Here is a 19021-nt window from a genome sequence, read left to right as displayed (position 1 = left end):
TTTCCTAACCTTTTCATTCCTGTCTTTTACTCATCATACCTCTTGCATCAACACTCCCCTCCAGTTGCTGTCCCCTCTTAGTAATAAGCTTCCCTCATGTTTGACCTCTCCTGTCAGAATCTGTCTGTTCAGCTCTACTTTTACCTCCCTCTCTAATCTCTGCATTATTTTTCCATTAATCCCACATTCGGCATAAGGTTGGCCTTTGCAGCTCAGTTGTCTTGAAGCCTTTGTGATCTGATTTTCTTCTGAAACACAGTCATGGATGTTTAAAAAAAAAACTGTTTAAAATTTATTCTGTTAAAAAAAACAAAAAACTGGTGCACTAGTTTGAGATTTGCCTGTTGCATTCTTACCCATCTGTATCCTTCCTTTGTTTTTTTTCACGTCTTTACATCCCTCTGCCAGCAACCTATTCTCACTTTCTGCCTGTTAATTTATCATAAATCCCACTTGCTCCTTTCATTCTTTTAGGTTTTCTCCGAGTTCCCATGTCTTTCCCAAATCTCCTCAATCTCTTTCCATCTCTTGTTAACCCTCTCCTGCAAATTCCCTTCCCTATCTATTCTGTGGTATCTCCATCCACTACCTCCCCACATCCAGACCTCTCCCTCCCCTTTGAGCCACACTGGGACTGTTGGACTCACGCAGCTCCATGTTGAGCTGCTCCAGAGCCAAGCCAGAACAAAGAGCCCATTGAGCCGAGCAGAGACATAATGTGGGTTGCCTCTGACAGCACCGAAGATGAAGTCATGAGGTCGCCGAACAGTTAATAACGCCAACCCATCCTGCAGCTGCACCAAGTGTGTAAATACAGTTTGGTGCCACTGAGGAAAGTAAGAAAAAATTAGAGTGCCTGCATGCATGCATGACTGCCTGCAGTTTGCAATGTGTGTGTACATATCTACAGCATGTGGATGGATAAAAAGCTTTTAAGAGCGTAATGAGATACTCCACGACACTCAAAAATGCGCTCAATCACTTTGTAAATACCACAGAGGAAAAACAAAACCATTGGAGAATTGCACTTTTAGTTCTGGCTCTGTTCCAGCTGCGATGAAGAACACCCACCCTACCCCGCCCCGCTTCCACCCCCTCTTTCCTTGTTGGAGTCTGTCTGGCGCAAAGTCTGACATGAGACACATCTCCCCGGGACTGGAGCTGTCGCTGCAAGGCCCACACTCCGAACATCATTAGACTCACAGCTCCAGGTGAGATCGGCGAGGGAAGCGAAAGCTAAGAGAGGTGCAAGTGTCGATGTGCATAAGTTTGCATGTTTGAGATCTGGTTCAAGTATTAATCTCAATGCCACTGAGTGGCCAGGGCCTATTAAAATGCCTTCACAAGACCACTTGCTTGTCAAGAGGCCTTGTGCTCAGGTTAGAGGGAAGAGAAGGAGGAGGCGGCAGGGCAAGAATAGTGAAAGACAACTATGCAATTGATTAACATTAGAAGGACTTGCTCAAGTTCAAATTGCACAGCCCCTCTGCTGTAAGCAACAGACGGTTGTTTCCCCGCAAGTAGAATGTTTTTCTCAAACCCCGTCTCTGCTACACATCTGAGTTCAATTCTCCGCATGCCCTCCCTCCGAAAATCAATTCCTCCACCTCTCTTCTGTTCTTTTCCTCCAGCTCTGCACACAGACCAGGGCAAGGGGATTACACTGTCCCTCCCCAGATCCATGCAAGACAACAAATGGTTCTTATCAGCTGACACCGCCCCCCCCCCCCCCCCCCCCCCCCCCCAATCTCCTGCCATCCAAAAAGAAGAGGCAGAAAAAACTAGCCAAGCCGCTTCGCAATGGGTGTGTTTCTGGGCTCTGTCTGCCAATCGTAGCAACTCTTTTCACACTTAAAGCCTCAGCTATTTACGAGAGCCCTGGGAGGATACAAGCACAGCACTGGAGGGTGGGAAGAACGGAGGGGAGAGAGTTGCTTCTCAACCTCTGCTTCTAATCAATCACCAGAAATCACTGCCATGGTTTATGGCCTTTGATCCTAGCTCCTCTTTCACACTGCGAGGGAGAGAGTTGGGCAGCAAAAGGGGAGGGGGAGCAGGGAGAGGGTGAGAGTCAAGGCCCAGGGGGTTGTGCAGGTCAGGGGAGAGAGATTAGGGGGTATAGGGCCCTTTGCTCTCTCAAATATGAAAGCATGTCCCGATTTAGTGAGTTGGGCCTGAAACAGTCTGCTTCAGACATGAGACACATGTTCAATTCACAACAGTTGGACAGTTTCATTGGATATCAGCTGCCCAGGAAGACGTCATGCTGTTTATATCAGACTGATGTGCAGCAGATTAATCTCTCTCTAGTTTCTTAAAGCATAACTTGTATAACCGTGAGTAGAAAGTGGACTGAGCATTAAAATGTGGTTAAATACAACTTACAGGCCACTTCTCCTTCCTCTCTGTTGTGCTTCAGCTCTGCCTCCATTGATTGATACCAGTTAGAGAATCACCCTGGCTCTTAACATCTTGAAAGCTGTTGTCAAAAATTTGCAAATGAATCTCTTCCAGTCTTTTATTTATGTTAACTACTTTTATTTATTGATTCAATTAATTAATCTATTCTTATCATAAATATATATATACATATACATATACATATATATATATATATATATATATATATATATATATATATATATATACATATATATATATATATACATATAAATATATATATATATATATATATATATATATATATATATATATACAATATTTTTTTTTTTTTAATTTATTTTATTTTTTTATTTTTTTTACATATATATGTATTTTTATTATATGTATTCTTATTAGGAGCAGAATTCTAATGCATTAGTTATGATCAATTAATAACAGAAAAATTAAGGCATTTAATCTCAAAGCACAGGACGTTTGTCGGCGCGCAATTCGCTGGTACAGCGAGTACACGGCTGCACACATCACAGCCAAAGTTACTAATAACTTAGCAACTTTGGCACTTTATTTAGGAATTTTTAGGGTCACATTTCAAGACTCTATTTAAAGAAAAAGCAACTTTTTGTAGCAGCTTTCCTGGTGATACTAATGACTTTTGGTAAGTAACGTGAAAGCAGGTAGAATTTACTCTACTGCTTAAAGCTTGTTACATACTCCACAAGAAGCAAGAACTGAGTTCTTGTTCTCGAGGCTGCAAGAACAAGAAAAAACTTCTTGTTCATCAGGTCCATACATACTCCACGAGAAGCACGTCTGCAGCGGGGAGGGATCACTGCTGGGGGGGCGATGTCTGCTTTATGTGCAATGAACCCGGTTGTTACCTCCGCCGAGGAGGTTATGTTTTTCCCGCGTCATTTTGCTCAAGATAACTCAAAAGGTTTTACGGAGGGACTTTTATAAAACTTTCAAGAGTTGTTGGAAATGTGAAAATGAAGAACTGATTAAATTCTGGTGGTGATCCGGATCATCGTATGGATCCAGGAATATTTTTAAAGGATTCTTTAACATTGTGGTTGGTGGAGGTTTCTGCTCTCCAAGTGCTTTTCTAGTTTCATATTTAACGAGCAGCTTCGTCCGCGGCAGGGCGGGTTGTGCACGCAGCTGGGTCCGAGTGTTTTAATGCCACATGTAAAAATGTTCGTACTTTCTCACCACCTCGATCAGCTGTTTTATCAAAACAATCCGTTTTACCTGCAACAGCAAAAACCCGGAAGCAGCAACTCCGCTTTATGCTTTTTCCGTGTTAAAGACGCCCACTTCAAATGTCCGACCAATCACACGATACTTCTCGGAGCCCCACAAGAAAAAAGTTCTGCAAGCCCGTGTGTCAAGAACTGTCTTCAAACACGTCCGTGAGAACAAAATGTTGTCATTTTCTTCTCGGAGCCTCGAGAACAAGAAAAAAGTTCTCGCTTCTCGTGGAGTATGTAACAAGCTTAAGCCCCTCCCCATTCATGACAACACACAAGAAACTTGGTCCTCACATAGGATCCAGCTTTAAGTTGCAGGCAGAGCAGGAGATGGTCATGACAAGGCGGAAGTCGCCACGGCTGATCCTGCCCTGGTTTACTTTTAGATATTAATGCATATTAATGCAGAGTGTTGATGAAAACAAAAAGAGTTACAACTACTGGAAATATTTGACTGAAGCTGTTAGTTAAAGTACTTAAAATGACATTTTAACTTTAGGTTTGTTTAGTTTTGGCCAGGGATGATTTTGTATTTCTTTTTTAATATTTTACAATTACATGCAATTACATGCATTTTCCAAGACATTAAAAGAACTTGAATTTACAATATTAATCTCTGTGTAGATTTTTTTTTCATCTAGACATTTACATTTTGGGGCAAATATTGTTATGCAATAAGTTGAGATCATTTAAATACAAAGACTGTAATTAATTAGATTTTTATAAAAGAAAAGCGTAATCAAGTCAAACCCCTAATTTTACATTAATAATTTATTGATTTTATTAATGTTTTTTATTTATTTCAATTTATTGAAAATTTAACTGTAGCTGATTTGATTTTTTTTTCATTTGTCCTTTTTTAACTCGTTTTTTCCTTTATTTAAACGCAATAACAATTAACTGTAAATAAATTGAGGAATTAAGGGCCTACAGGTTGTTTTTATTCAGATACAGTGAATTAGCATTTCACCACTGGATTTTATTAGATTCTTGTCACAAAACAAATGCACCTACTCTTTGACAAGAAGCTGCATACAAGTCAAGAGTAGCCAATCCTCCTGCTTTGTAGAACTTGCGTAGCTTTGCTAGCATGAAGGCAGAGAGGATTGCCTTTACGTTAGGGAGGTAATTGTATTATTTGGAAACTGTGATATTAAAGGACCCAATCTAAGGGAAATGTAAGTTGTGCATGGGCGATAATGTGTATGAGCGATGAAGAGGCTTGCATAAAATATAAAGAGGCACTTGCAAGCCTGGCAAAGTTCCATGGCCCTGGAGAAGAGTCTTTTTCATGAGGAGAATGATGCCAGTGTTACAGCTATAAAAACAGAGAACTGGTAGCTTTTAGTTTGGCTGCAGCTCTCTGTGACGAACTTGTTGCTGGTAGCATGGTGGAGCAGAATCTACATTCAAAGTTGGACATATGCTAGTCTTAAGGGCTTTGTGCGATAGAGTATGGCTTATGTGCAGTATAATCGATTAATTCGGAAAATGATCATTTTAACAGCAGTAAGCTTGTAATATAAAATGCATACTAACTTAAGTCTGAATCTTGTAGCCAATTTTTGTTAATGTAGAACAAAATTCCCTTGTATGCTTAGTTTCCATATGTTCATCCATTTATCAGTGAAACAAGTATTTAAAAGGAGGAAAAACTTGTTTGTCAAATATACACCCTAATATCACAAAGGAAAAATGCCAATTCAAATGTTTAGTTAAGCCCTATCCTTCTCTATGCACAGCAATTCTTATGTAGAAATTCCAACTTTAGTGCCAAGGCCACAAGTTGTTTCTTTATCCTCTAAGTTCATTTTTTAAAAAAACACCAGTGGTAAGGAGGTGAAGGCAAGAGAACAAAACAGAGAAGAACACAACCACAATAAATCCTCCTGGCAGGGTCAGGACCTTCCTGCTTTGTGGGTCCAAGCAGGAGGGAGGCCACTGATGCTCGACAAATGGACAGAATGGTAGAATAATCAACTACTGTTTCCCTACTTTATTGGTTTATGCGTTTATGGGGCCTCTGGTCAGCTCTGACCATCTCTCTTTGAAGGAGCAAGATCCGAACGAGGAGCAGATTTACCAGGGAGAGAACAGTAGTTGCTCTCCAGTGCTTCATCTCAGACCAGGCTGATTTGCCATTAAGAAGCTGGTCATTGCTTCTGACCTACATGACCCCTCATTTTCAGGCTTTTGTGGTTCCCAGCGTGTCGGTGAAAATGACCTCGGGTTTCTTTAAAGAGCTATTGTAATGGTAAGCATGAACACTCAAAACATATTAAAGTTGAAAACCTATCACTAAGAAGTCAACTTGAAATTGCCATAGCATGAGTTCTGGCTTACTATAACACTGATCTGAGTATGTAGCAACAGTGGTTTATAAATAAACTTAATCAGTTTCTTTTATAGGAAGTCATCCAAAGAACAGCTACTCGTGCCCTTTGTCTGGCCGGAAACCCTTGCAGTGGTATGTTTCTAAATGTCTGCAATTCTCAGGCACTGCAATTAAACCCCAAAACAACACTTGCATTGAGAGAGAAATTCTGACTGAAATTTTGGAGCTTTCATGTGTCCTTAAGCCATACCATGTGCCACAACAACTAGAATGAGCGCTGACCAAAATCACCAAAAGATGCAATTCCACTAGACCTAAGCTCTGACTGCATCTCTCTATTCTGCACAAGTCTTGATGCGGCTTATGTGCATCTTCCAGCGGCGAGGGAGCAGCGGGGACCCGGCAGGCGAATCTGAGCAGGCGGAAGTTTGCCAGACAAGAGAGGCCAGGCAGAGCTGGAGTGGAGCTGGGCAGCTGAGGTTCCCCCTCTGTCCTGAGCATCAGCGAGGCTAAGCTAATCCTGCGCCTCAGGCTTCTGTGAGGTGGCTCTGCCAAAGTCTGTCCCCCTGCTGCTGCAGGAAATTGCCTTCAGTGCAGAGGTCCATGAAATGGCTATGGCTCACCAGTGAAGAGTGCATGTGCACATGGTGATTTTTACTAACGCTAATCTACAGGTAGCTTGTAGCAGATAAAACGTTCTACCACAAAAAGAAGCTGCATTTGCGCTTAACTTTTCATCCTCTTCTATGTATTTATTCTCAAATTAAAGTGCTTCAGCATTTGTATGTATTATGTATGCAGCATACAAAGGTCTTTTGACACTAAAGGCAGTTTTCCTGTGCAGGGTTGTGTGTCAGGCTCTATAACGCCTCCTCCATTGTACTGTTTGACCCACAGGCCAGCCAGAGCTCCCATGAGGTCCCTTATCCCTCCATCAGTTCTCTCTCATTAGCCCCAACAGGCAGAGCAGGGTAACATGAAGGGGCGCTTGCTTCCCTCTCTGCTCCCCATAAAATAAATACAACACAAATACAGATGACACAGATCACCCTTTAGCAGTTGTGACCCATGAGCAAATTTCTTAAAATAACAAAAGGCCTGTTTCCTGTCAAAGAAAATGACAATTTGAAAGAGAAGCTGCATTCTTGACATGTTGCAACTCCACTCAGACGCCTTCAGTATTATTATATTTATTTATTTATGTTTTTGTCAGGCTTTCTTTTGGGTGTTCTTATTAATTTATGTATTTATTTATCCATTTCTGAAGTTGTATGGTTAATCCTCTTTTAGGGTGGGGGGGGGGGGGGTAGGGAATAAGAGTGGAAGCATGAGGTGGCAGCGTGAGGTGGGAGGAGATGGGGCAGGACACAGTGTAGAAACAGTTGATTATGAGCCCCATCAAGTGATCAATGATTTCATTAATAAGACGGATCATGTGGCTGTCATAGCTGTGACACGGGCTGAGGGATGATCTGCTCCCAACGCTCCATTTCCCCCCTCCCAAACCTCCCTCCTTTCCATCCTCCCCTCTCCCTCCCTGTCCTTCCAATATTGCAGACGACAAGAGAACGCCGAGGAGAAGGGGGAAAAAAAAAGGAGGGATGTAGCTGGGTGTTGGTGGGGATGGAGGAATTGAGGGATGGGGGAGTGTTAGTCATGAGAGAGGTGGAGGGAGGTGGAGAGGGAGGGTGGAAGAAAAGTGAAAATCCATTTTGAAACCCATTTTCAATTAGGGGTCCACAAGCTGTTATCACAGGTGTCCCAGAATGGGGGCCCGTAAGTGAAAATGTCTCCTATCCGTTTCTGAAATGAAACCTTATCTGGGAGGCACAAAGATGGCGGGGACAGCGTATCTGTAAATTACTTTCCATCCCCGCTGTTAACGGGAACTTTATTTCTGTCAGATGACATTCCCCTCTATTTACTGTTGATCATTTAAATGGGTGCCTAAAAAGAAGGTGGCCCCTCACTTTTCCTCTATCTACTCCCCTCCCCTCGACGTATCTCTCTTCCTTCTTTGCCCCTGAGTAGCTTATTTTCAGTGTATTCAAGTTGTCTTTTTCTCCCTTAAACACTTTCGCCACAGTCCCAATGCGTGCAGGGATTTCTGTGTTAAGGCCAAACATTTGTTGCTCTTTAACTTGTTTCCTTCTGAGACTCTTTCTCCTGCCCTTTTATAACTAAAAGATCCCTACTTACGTCCTTCATCACATTTTTTTTACAGCACTCTCTAACGGTTTTGTAAATAAAGCCTAGTTTATTTCCTCCACTCCAGAAACTTTCAGGTCTCCAAGTTCCACTTTTTTCTTTTTTTTTTTTTTAAATCTTTTTCTTTTTTTTTTATTAGCAAATTATTCCATGACGACAGGATTTATTCAGCCAAGGAGCATGGACATCTTTTTTTTTTTAACACAGAACTCAACAAAGGAATCAGGGGACTTTGTGGTCCACCTGCCTGGAGAATGATGAGGATTGTAGAAGAGAGGAGCCAACCCCCCCTGCCCAAAACCCCCTCCTAAAGAGCACCAATCACAGCATTGTTGTGGCTCAGTCGGCTCTTTTGAGCTGTCAATGCAATGGGGTGGAGGTGTGGAGGGGGGGTAGCACAGAGATGAATGGCACACAGGATGAAGCCACCATTTAACCAACCATGCAGGAACTCTACCAGGACTCTATAATTACTCAACTTAGATAAAACTAACACGGGGATCAGCAAGGTGACAATTGTCCTTGTAGAGCTACAATGAACCTGATCAGATCAATAACTCCTAGTAAACTCATCCTAAATCTCGATTCATTTAGAAAGACCAGGAACAAAATCCACTTTTCCACCTGCTCTTCTTAACTATTTGCCACTTTTTACAAGTTATCATGGGACAGTTTTCCCTTGTGCCCTGTGGGGGTTTCTGCTTTGCTGAAATCAGGGCTGCTCGGCTTGACGGGGAGAAATATTTTTGCCGGGCTTTCCTAAGAAGAGCCGGTCGCTGGGGTTCCACAGCTGCTCACAATTACCTTTTGTTTGGATGGAGGCAGCGGGGCAGGGGCTTCGAGGGTTAAAGTTGAGGCGAGTGTAGGGTTACACCTGATAAGAGGTTATGAGTTGTGGGGGCGAATTGGGAATGCGCTGTAATTATAACCACACAAAGAATGTGTAAGCAATCTTATGATTCCACGACAGAGATTAAGATCTAAAAGGGACCTTTTTCTCTGCAGATGAGTATCTTCCTTGCCCTCGTCAAGTGTATTATGAGACTACTGTAGATTGTAGGGAGTGCAATATTGCCCTCTGATATGGCAAAGTTCTTAAAACAAACTGTGCGCTGTTCAGAGCCATAATTACCAGGACATTACGAAGAAAAATCCACAATCATTGAGCCAAATTATGTCCATGCTTTTTCCACAACTAACTTTTCTTCCCGCGCTGCCTCTTTAATGATTAAAACAGCTCTGGCCATCTGGGAATGAGTAAGAGTGAGAGTGTTCCCAAGATGCTTCAGGATGTATTACCTTCCCTACTTCCTGTGATAACTCCCATATGGAGACCAAGTCACAGCAAATTATTTACTCTTCCCTGGAATGTTTGTTTCTCGTTCACACTTCGAACGACGGCGTTTGACATTAGAAAAAGTCAGAAAACACTTTATCAAGCCACCAGCTCCAGCTTTCAGAGCCAAGTCTCCAAATCCAAAACCTTCCAAATCCTCTCACAGCTAATGAGCACAGCTGCAGCTTAGGCTGTGGTGATCTCAACTCTGGTTTTGTTATGACTTTGGCTTGATGCTCCAAGGCTTTCTAGTATGAAAAATTTGCCATCTAATATTTCTCATTCCAGTCATTGGAATTGAGAATGAAAGGCTGTATGACGACAAGCTTACTGAACTGCAAGCTCCGCGCCACTTTTAATAGCATGTGTTGAAGACGTTGCTCTGTAAACATGCCAAGTTGCTAACAAGGAGTGAGACCCATGGTGAACCATGAGAGCAGAGGCAAAGGAAACAGTTGTGTTTGAGAATCTGTTTAAGTCTAAATCTTGTAATTGTGTCTTTGTGAGCTGGTAATCATTACATAATGAGAACACAAGCACATGAAAAAAAATTCATTGAGGGACCATTAGATTAGTGGCCCCAGTGCTCAAATATGCTGAGGGATGGTTGGTGACATGTTGGAGCCAAATCGTGGTCGTGATATCTGCAAACTTTTGAGACTTTTAAGAAATGAAGGATAGGGACAGATTTTAACTTCTTATCCAAACATTGTGTTGCATCAATTTCATCAAAATTGGAAAAATAAGATGGAAAAAAGTTTAAATTGATATTTTCGACTTGAAAAATACAATCAAAGCTAGCAATCCTTAAGATGGGAAACATTTCTTTTTTTTTCTTGTATATAGCCAAAGCAACAGGTTTTACTCATCTGTTTTCATGTTTATTACAGCCACATGTGACATATTCATATCAATTCACACCAAACCAGATAAATGAAATAGGCTTTATTGACCAGAGCTATCAACTGTGTAGTGGCATCACTACACAGTTGATAGCTGTGTAGTTATAGTTCACTCTACTCAGCGTGTAGGCTAACGCATACCAAACATCAGCCACTGAGATTCATCATACAGTTAGAGGCAACACATACCGTTTGAGGTGGTGCTGGAGGCCACCGCCTTCTCGCTGATGTCACTGCGTGCTGATGAGCCCTTCGTAGCCACGATGGTCTCCACCCTCTTCTTCTTCTCAGCTGCTGAACTGGCCTGGGACTGAGTTTCCATAGCGTTTGTTCATTCCTCAAGACCTCATGGAGACGGGATAACTTGAGGGAGACGAAGCAGAATAATGCAATTAGCTAAAGGGCATAAGATGAATTAGATATCCCTTTTTTTTCCAAATGTGTCTTTAAATCATGAACTATTGAAGTAAACACAGTTTTTTTGGCCCATCATAGCTTTTCCTTAGTTCTAGATCACTGTATCACATTGCTGGTTGATCCTATACCATCCAAGAAGTTGATTATACATTGGCCACCCATAGAAATGTTCATTTCTTATTTACCAATCAGATATTTTCATTCTGTCATTAACTTGCAAATAGAAAGTCACTAGCGTGTCATTTTCATGTGTCATTTTTGAGTATTTATAACTTTTCACACAACTTTACTTCATTATGTCTCCTATGTGAGGACACAAAGATAAAAACAAACATAGGCTGGGTTGTTTGCCAACTTAGGGTGCATTCAAATCAGGATAGTCCGCTAGACTGTCGGACTGGGGACTCGGCTCAGCTGTAGGGGGGTGTATCCATTCGGACCAAGATTGCGTTCATGCTGCACTTTGGTCAAACGTGCCAAACCTTTAGAATAATATTTACCAATTCACACCAAAGATGGTGCTGCACTAGTATTTAGTTAAAAGGGAGGATAAGACCCTCATGAAGATGAAAACTCTGTTGCGAGTTAAACAAAACTATCGCTGTGTTGGGTTTTTTTTATGTTGTCTTAACAACAGATAAGGCAGAGTTCTCTTAACGTGATTGCTATGTTTTTACCTGCAATGCAATGCAGAAAATTACTTTTTTTTTGTAGTCCGCTTCTTGTATTTGGTCAGCTTGAAACGTGCCAAGACCTGTGTTTGTAGGGGTCCGCTTCTTTGGTCCAAATCACAATTTGCTTGGCGCATTCACAGCTCCCCAAACAAAGTGGACTTTCCAAGCAGATTCTAATTGAAAGAGGCTGATGTTAGCATCCCAGGCAGCAGCAAAGAACAAAGCTGCAGTTTATAGTTTATTTCACTTTCAAATTAATCAAGAGATCTCACTCTGACACAAATGAAAGTTTTTAACTCAACGTTATACTTGAGTTTGCTCACTTATATTTTTGTTTGATATAATCTACGATACATTGAAAGCGTCATCAACAAAGAGCTTCAAGAAAAAGACTGCCGCCCTGTGACCCTTGTGAAGAAAAACTTCAGATCCAATCTTTTTTCACGATACCCAGAGCAGAGCACAGGTCAATCCACCAGCTCAACCTGATTTATTTTAACTCAAACCTGCTGGGCTCTGATCTGTTTGTCAGGGGTGCAAATCTCCTTCTGAACTAACTGTGGTTGATTATCCAAAAGCAAAACTTAGCTTATCTTATTTTCAACTTAAACTTCTGACTTCTTGTCAAGAAAACAACAGCTTAATAACAAGCGCAAGGCAGGACATCCTGACAAGGTTTTATATCTCAGAATAGGCGTAAAGTCAGCTTGTGGATATACTGATAATCCCACTCTAGCAGTGTTTCCAGAGAGAAAGGAGAAACCTTAAGGGGATACCACAGAGAGAGAAAGAAACATTCACAGTCCTGAAAAAACAAGGGTTGTTTGAAGGCCCTTTTGGGAATATCATGGTGCCGGGCAATTTTTTCTTTCAAAGAATAAAGGTGGTTCAAGTTAATGCTGTCTGTGGGTTTAGAAGGGGTTCAGCCAACAGTCTAGCAGACATGCTGCTCAGTTCAGCACCTCCGAGGCCGTCTACAAGCTCAACTCTATCTAGGTCATAGAGGTCCTCTGATTACGGATGGTGATACACCACAACCGCTTATTTACACAAAGTACAGGACTGCTTCATTCGGTCCAATACAAAGTCTTTACTTAGACGCCATAATTCATGGATAACGAGTGGAAATATTTAGTCTGACAAACATTTTCTTTACAATAAAGACCAGCTAATTACCCAGCTGTACTATTTAATTGCCTTCCACTCCATAAACATGCACAGATACAAAGGCAGTAAAGTCAGCTAGAATGTAAAAAGAGTAGTGCTGCTGAGACTGTAAGACTGAGGGGGGCTGAGTTTTAACCAACTCCCCAAGGAAGGAAGGCAAGGGGGAAGTGTTGAGGGGTAAACTTCAGACAAACACTGTGCGCTTTGTTTGTTTTTTTCCCAACCCCCTGAAAAACCACAGTCTGTCATCCATTCTGACCCAACAACAACATCTGTAAGCAATTGCTGGCTTACAAAAAAAAAAAGGGGGAAAGAGAACGAAGGGGGAAAAAAAACACAATGCAATTACACCCCTACCAATCAAAACAGAATTAAACAAGAGCTTGTCCTTTAATCACTCTCACATGAATACATGTGTAGCCGTCATACCCGACCAAAGACATTTTTGTTTAACTTGCAGAGATATCATCTGAAATCACTTCTGCATGTGTTTGATAGAGGGACTGCTTTCATTTCTGGGTGTTTCTGCCATTAAGGTGAGTTAATCGTTGGAATATGCATGAATGCCTTCACATTAGTTTGTATGCGCCTGTGATGATGACTGATCCGCTGAGCCATTCATTCACTCCTTCATCAACAAAACCTGGAGCATGATTAGAAGAAATTCCTCCCAGTTTGAAACTGTCATTACCTCACTGTAATGGCTGGATTTGAGAAAAAGCAGCAAGGAAGAAAGGAGCAGCTAGAGAAGCTGTAGAGAGCTATGCACATAAGGATGTTTGTCTTTCTATCGCCCCCCTGGTGAGTCAGGCCAGAGAGAAAACATAAAATTAGCCTGAAGTGCTTTAAATATGAGGGTCAGTATTGGGGTTTGAATTTGGGGTGGGGGTGGGGGGGGTAGAGGGGTGAGGAGAAAGCGGGGCATTCCACTGGTCAGGCAAACATTCACAAGTCCAAGCCACTGAAGCGTGTCTGATGGGCCTTTTGTGTTCCACAAGGCAGGCCACAGTTCCAAAGCAGCAATTAAAAGCAGGACCTTTTCACCCATAATCCCTCTGACCTGGACGCCCACACCCAATCCTGCAGATGTTCCCGTCTCTACTTTTGCATGTCGCGTTGTTCATTTTTGTCCAAACCACATCTTTTAAAATGCACGCCGAAATTCACCAATACAAAAGGCTCTTCCATCTGCGTTGCCAATCTACTTCCTTACAGAACAACTTTGAACTACATGGCATTTTGGTTTGTTCCTTTCACCCCTCACCTCTAAGATCAAACACTCAACACGAGCCATTTCCATTTACACAAGGCAACACACAAACAACAATGTGTATGTGTCACTGAGGCCTGGAACAGGCCGTTTGCAGGAAGGTAATGAATCCTGTTGCCAGAATATCTGTTAATTTCATATTAATGCCTTCTCCATGAAATGTCTGTCCTACACCCAATTAAAAAAAGAGAGAAAGCATCTTTATTTGTCTTCAACTGTAATCCTTCCACACGGAAAAGGCAGGCGATTAAACAGGTTTAAAACAGCCCAATTCAGACTGTTCCCTCAGAAAAAAAGAAAAAAAATCTTATTTTATAAGCACATTAAGCAAATCAATTTAACATAAATTATACGCCCGGTGACAAAGGCACTGAGTTGAAAGTCATCTACAAATTGTACACATCAAAGTGAAACACAAAACTAAACTTTTGCCTTTGATAGACGAAAAAAATCTGTTTTCCTTTCTTCATGCAGGCTTAAACAAGTACTAATGGTATAAAAAAAAAATCACTGCTTTTTGTAATTCAAAGGCTGCGTCTTTACAAGCTTAATTTCATGGCACACACACACACTCAGAAACTGACAGACATTTATATATAAACTCTTGAAGTGTCTTCTTAGATTTGGTAACCCCCACCCTCACAGACGGGGTACAGTATTTGTGTTCATTTCATTAGGGCGACTGTTCAGTGTCGAGGGCCCCCTGAGGGGGAGACTGGCAGCACCGCAGCATTCATCATCATTACATCAGCGACCACCGAGATCTGCTATCTTAGGCTTATCAAGGCTGCACAAACGCACCGCAGCACAGCGAGTTAGAGGGGAGGGGAGAGATGGGAGATGTAGACGATTGAGGGAAGATTGTGAGCAAAAGTGGGATAAGGGAGAAAATGAATGGAGAAAAGGAGGAGCATGCATGTGTGTGTGTGTGTGTGTGTATGTGTGTGTTTATGCATGCATGCATGCATCTGCGTGCACCTCACTGTGCCTCTGCATGAGATGCACATGTTTCCCTGTGTGTCCAATGTGTGTTTTATTGCACATTTTGCAGCTATGCCAACAATATTAAGGACTTTTTCACAGCTGGAATAACTAAAACACTGAGGGGCGAAAGACGAGCAGGAGGAGGAGGAGGAGGTGGAGGAGGAGGAATCAGAGTTTAAACCCCCTCTAGCAAGATTAGCAGAATCTAGCAATGAAACTGAATGTGCTTGCTATGCATGTGTTTGCAGTGGGGTGAAGTCAGGTTGGAGGAGATGAGAAACAGCGTAAGCGCCTGTGCTTTGGAAAAATCCTACTCAGGAGATGTCCCCAAACTCAACAGCTTTTTGAGGAAACCATATACGTTCTGCTTTCTACAATGCATTTAAGACCAAACTTATGTCTTGCCACAGTGGGCAGAGAGATCTGGGATTTGGTGCTTTTTGGTTCCCACTTACCAGACAAACATCACACGGGGCCCGGATGGCAGTGAGTTTGGCCTACAGCTGAAGGGTACAAGCCCCTCTGGTAAAGGCCATGTAGCAACAATTAGTCACACTCTACCACACACACACATACACATATAAACAGCAAGATATGTAAGTACAGGACCTCTCAACTTTTTGTGTAAGATACCATGACTGGGCTGTTCACATTGCCATTTATTTCCATGTTTGTATGTTCCTCCTAATGTTTTTGCTCAGATAAATGTTGATTTGCACTGATGAACCATTAAATGGTTCCTTGACTTAAAAATTTTAGTTCAACTGTATTATTCTACAAACAAAGTTTTAGAGATATGTTTGTGTTCATTTTAATATCAGAAAATGCGTCATCTCATCAGACTTCATTAGAAGTCTATAGCTGCTACACAACAAGTGCACCACAAAAAATATAAAAATGGAAAGCCTGCTCAGATGAGGAGTCCTTTTTTATCATTTTTTTCAAGGACAAACTGCATAACAACGCAGCCCATGAGTAGCTTTCAGCACAGCTAATAAGATTATCCTCGCATGCGTCTTGGTCCCTCAGACCTCTCCACTTCAGATGCTTTGGAGAGCTGGTGAGGGACCTTGTGTGTTGCACTGCAGAATCTTACATTCCCATTTAACAAACCCACACGATGTAATCATAATGCTTACATGATGCCTATTTTACATTCCCTACCCAGTAGATAAGGGGCAAATAAAGCAAGCATCACAATAGGAGCCTTGCTCCTTTTCCCCACAGCCCCGTGCTTATTAGCTTGTTTATTTATATATTTTGACTTGCATTTGTTCACAAGCCACTTGTTCCATAGCTAGTGGAGCTGTGACAAGTGAGACAATGGATAATGCAGGCAGCTTGGTGGATGTGGTGGCCCAGTTATGCCGTATTGGTTTCCCCTGCTCCCACTTCTCTTCCCATGCTTAAACATGCAGCCTTTGTTTGATCAGATGCTTCTCTTTATTCTTGAGAAGTAAAAGATGCTTATTCAGCCACTTGCTGAAGGCCAGAGCGGCCTTTTACTTCAGCAACATATAACACAGGTCTTTAAGAAGAAGGGGAAAAAAATACTAATTTCAAAAGTTTTCTGAGCTTTTTGGACTTGGAAAAGTTTCCTTAATAGACTTGAGTGACTTCAAATTCACTCCTGGAATAATTAGTGCCTACTGCTGCAGACAATCTCAGCTAAGTTTTCCATTCAAGTAGCCCTTGCACATGGCAGATGCTATAAAGCACAGGAGAATGGGATCTGCATCCTGTCAGGGGGGGCCTCTCAACTTCAGGGAAAACAGTTGTGTGTTTGTGGAGGCGTTCTTCGTGCAACGCTTTCGAAGGCGCTCTGCACGATGCCATAACCAGAGCATGACAACAACATCCTTTGCCGTGCTCTCACAGCAAAAGAGCACATGTTATACCATAGGCTGCGTCGCTTGAAAGTACCACTCCTGTGAAATGCATGTGTGTGTGTGTGTGTGTGAAAATGTGCAGTGTGTATAGGAGTAGATGCATCAGCTGCTCTATATGCCTTTCTGCATGCAAGTGTAATCACCGTGTGAAGAAGATAAATAAGAGGGGACCCGAGGGAGGGGATGAGCGAAGGAAGAGACTTTCCTGATGAAAACCTCACGCACGTAAACACACATGCGTACGTATCTCTCTCTGCTTCTTCCTCAACACGTGCACTCAGAGGAGGATCAAGCAGATGGATGGTCGTGTGTAAATGTAGTGGCGGCAGGCGAGGCTTTGACAGAAGGTCTCCTGCTTCGCCCAGGAGACAGAAGAATACACTCCTCTTATCCTCTGCAACTTTAGACTGAAGTAAATAACAAAGAGCAGAGCTGTTTGAGGTAACTGAGCTGCTGAACACAACCCCCGCAAGTACAGCTACAGGTTACAGAGTTATTGTGAAACTGTCCTGCCCACTTTTTTCTCAGTTCAGTCATGCTTCTTGAAGATTTCATGCACGCTCTTGCAACATGCAATGCTTCTCCCTATCTCCCGTTCCTTTCCTTCATTCCACTGTGTCACTGGAATAAGTGTTGAAGCGGAATGAGTCAGTGCCGCTTTGTGATTAATGACGGGCTCTGGCGTCTCCGGGGCCGAACACTAAAAACAGCCAGGGGGCAGCGCGATAATGCACAATAATAAAGCCAGCAGACAATCAGCCAGGCAAAGCAAGGCCTATTAGCTCGCCCCATCAGGATGGCTAAGTGAGAAATTAGCCCTTCCCAAGCTCCGCCACAATTCATCAAGTGCTGCCCCTGAATCCCCCCTCAAGAAGTTATAATGTTTACTTAAAGACTGGCCTCGATGCCCCAGCGGCAAGCTTTATTGGTTCTTATTAATTCCCGGCCCGGCCTTTGCAGCCATGCCATTTAAACTGAATTAAAGGGGGAAAATTGGATGAGATGAAGTTGTCTTGCATGATAAAACCGGACCTAAACGGAGGGAGACATGAGAAAATGAGGAGGGAGGGCAAACAAATCGGGATGTAAAGGAATGCTGAATGAAGCTGTCCTGAAATGTGCCACAGCCAGTCAAAGGAATGCAGGGGGAGAAAGAAGATGGGAGGGGGGGGGGGGGGGGGGGGGGGCATGAAGAGCATTGCTTTAATGCTAGACTTCCTGTGTGAATGGGAACAGATCCAAAAGGCTAGTGCCGGGTCACACATTCCACAGATGCAGAAATGGATGATTCTGTTGGATCCACCCCGTTTTTCTCAACTGCCCTCATATGGCATGAAAAAACACCTTAAACTAAGGTCAGTCTGTCAACACCTTAATAAAACATGTCTGTGACGGACAGGAGGAGGAGAGGGAGGATACTCACGGTGTGGTCGCTGAGCTGGTCCTAAACCAACAAGACACAAATTACTGATCATTTAGAGGTAATTATATTTTCTTGTCAAGGAAAAATGCAAATATGTCAAACCTCTGTTTCCAGCTGCTGGGAAAAGTTTACAACTGTTTTCTGTTTTTAATATCAGATGCAACTCTGCATTTTGGACTTTTATTCACAATGAGTTTTTAAACATCATCTTGGACTCCGGGGTGAAAAAAAAAAAAAAAAAAAAAGCAAACAGATCCTGTAAAATAATCAGTGTTTATGGCTCCAGCTGTAAGACTTTTTCTTGCTGTTTCCAAAGTATTCAATCTCTAAGTTGTTTCAAATCACGGTGTATAGGTGCGCTGAACCCTGCGCTGGTCTGTAAGTGAAGCGTACAAGCAAAAAAGTCTGTGTGAAGTGTGAGGCTGTGTTGCAGGATCGACAGCAGGTGAGTGTGTTCTATAGAGTAAGTATGGAGTATAGTGCAACAGAGGAGTGAGATCAAAGACAGCAGGAGCTCAGAGGGAGTCCCAGAGACTTCCAGCTCCCTGACGGCTCTCCCCACAGCGGTGTAGGGAGACAACTCTCTCCCTTCACTTTCATATCAGCCACTCAGCCCCCCCATCCCTCTGCACGGGCTCATAAGCTTCACGCGCACACACACGCAAGCAGTCTCAGAGGACTCAGAAGTGCTGCCAAAACCTGCATCCCACCTACAGCAACACTCCTACACATGGATGCACGCACGCACGCACGCACGCTGTTGCTC

General features: G+C 42.6%; 1 protein-coding gene across 1 annotated transcript in view; it reads right to left on the bottom strand.

Moving 5' to 3' along the window:
• gli3 (GLI family zinc finger 3) overlaps positions 1–19021 on the bottom strand; it is a gene marked incomplete at its 3' end in the record, with an annotated part of 100106 nt that overhangs the window by 72480 nt on the left and 8605 nt on the right. Inside the window, exon 2 of the mRNA XM_079260136.1 lies at positions 10621–10794. Coding sequence (XP_079116262.1) covers positions 10621–10753 — 133 coding nt within the window. The 5' untranslated portion in view covers positions 10754–10794. The remainder of the gene's footprint in view (positions 1–10620; positions 10795–19021) is intronic.

Source organism: Telmatherina bonti (genome assembly GCF_933228915.1).
Source record: "Telmatherina bonti genome assembly, chromosome: 20".
NCBI classification, from domain to species: Eukaryota; Metazoa; Chordata; class Actinopteri; order Atheriniformes; family Telmatherinidae; genus Telmatherina; species Telmatherina bonti.
This window is presented reverse-complemented; position numbering and strand designations above follow the sequence as displayed.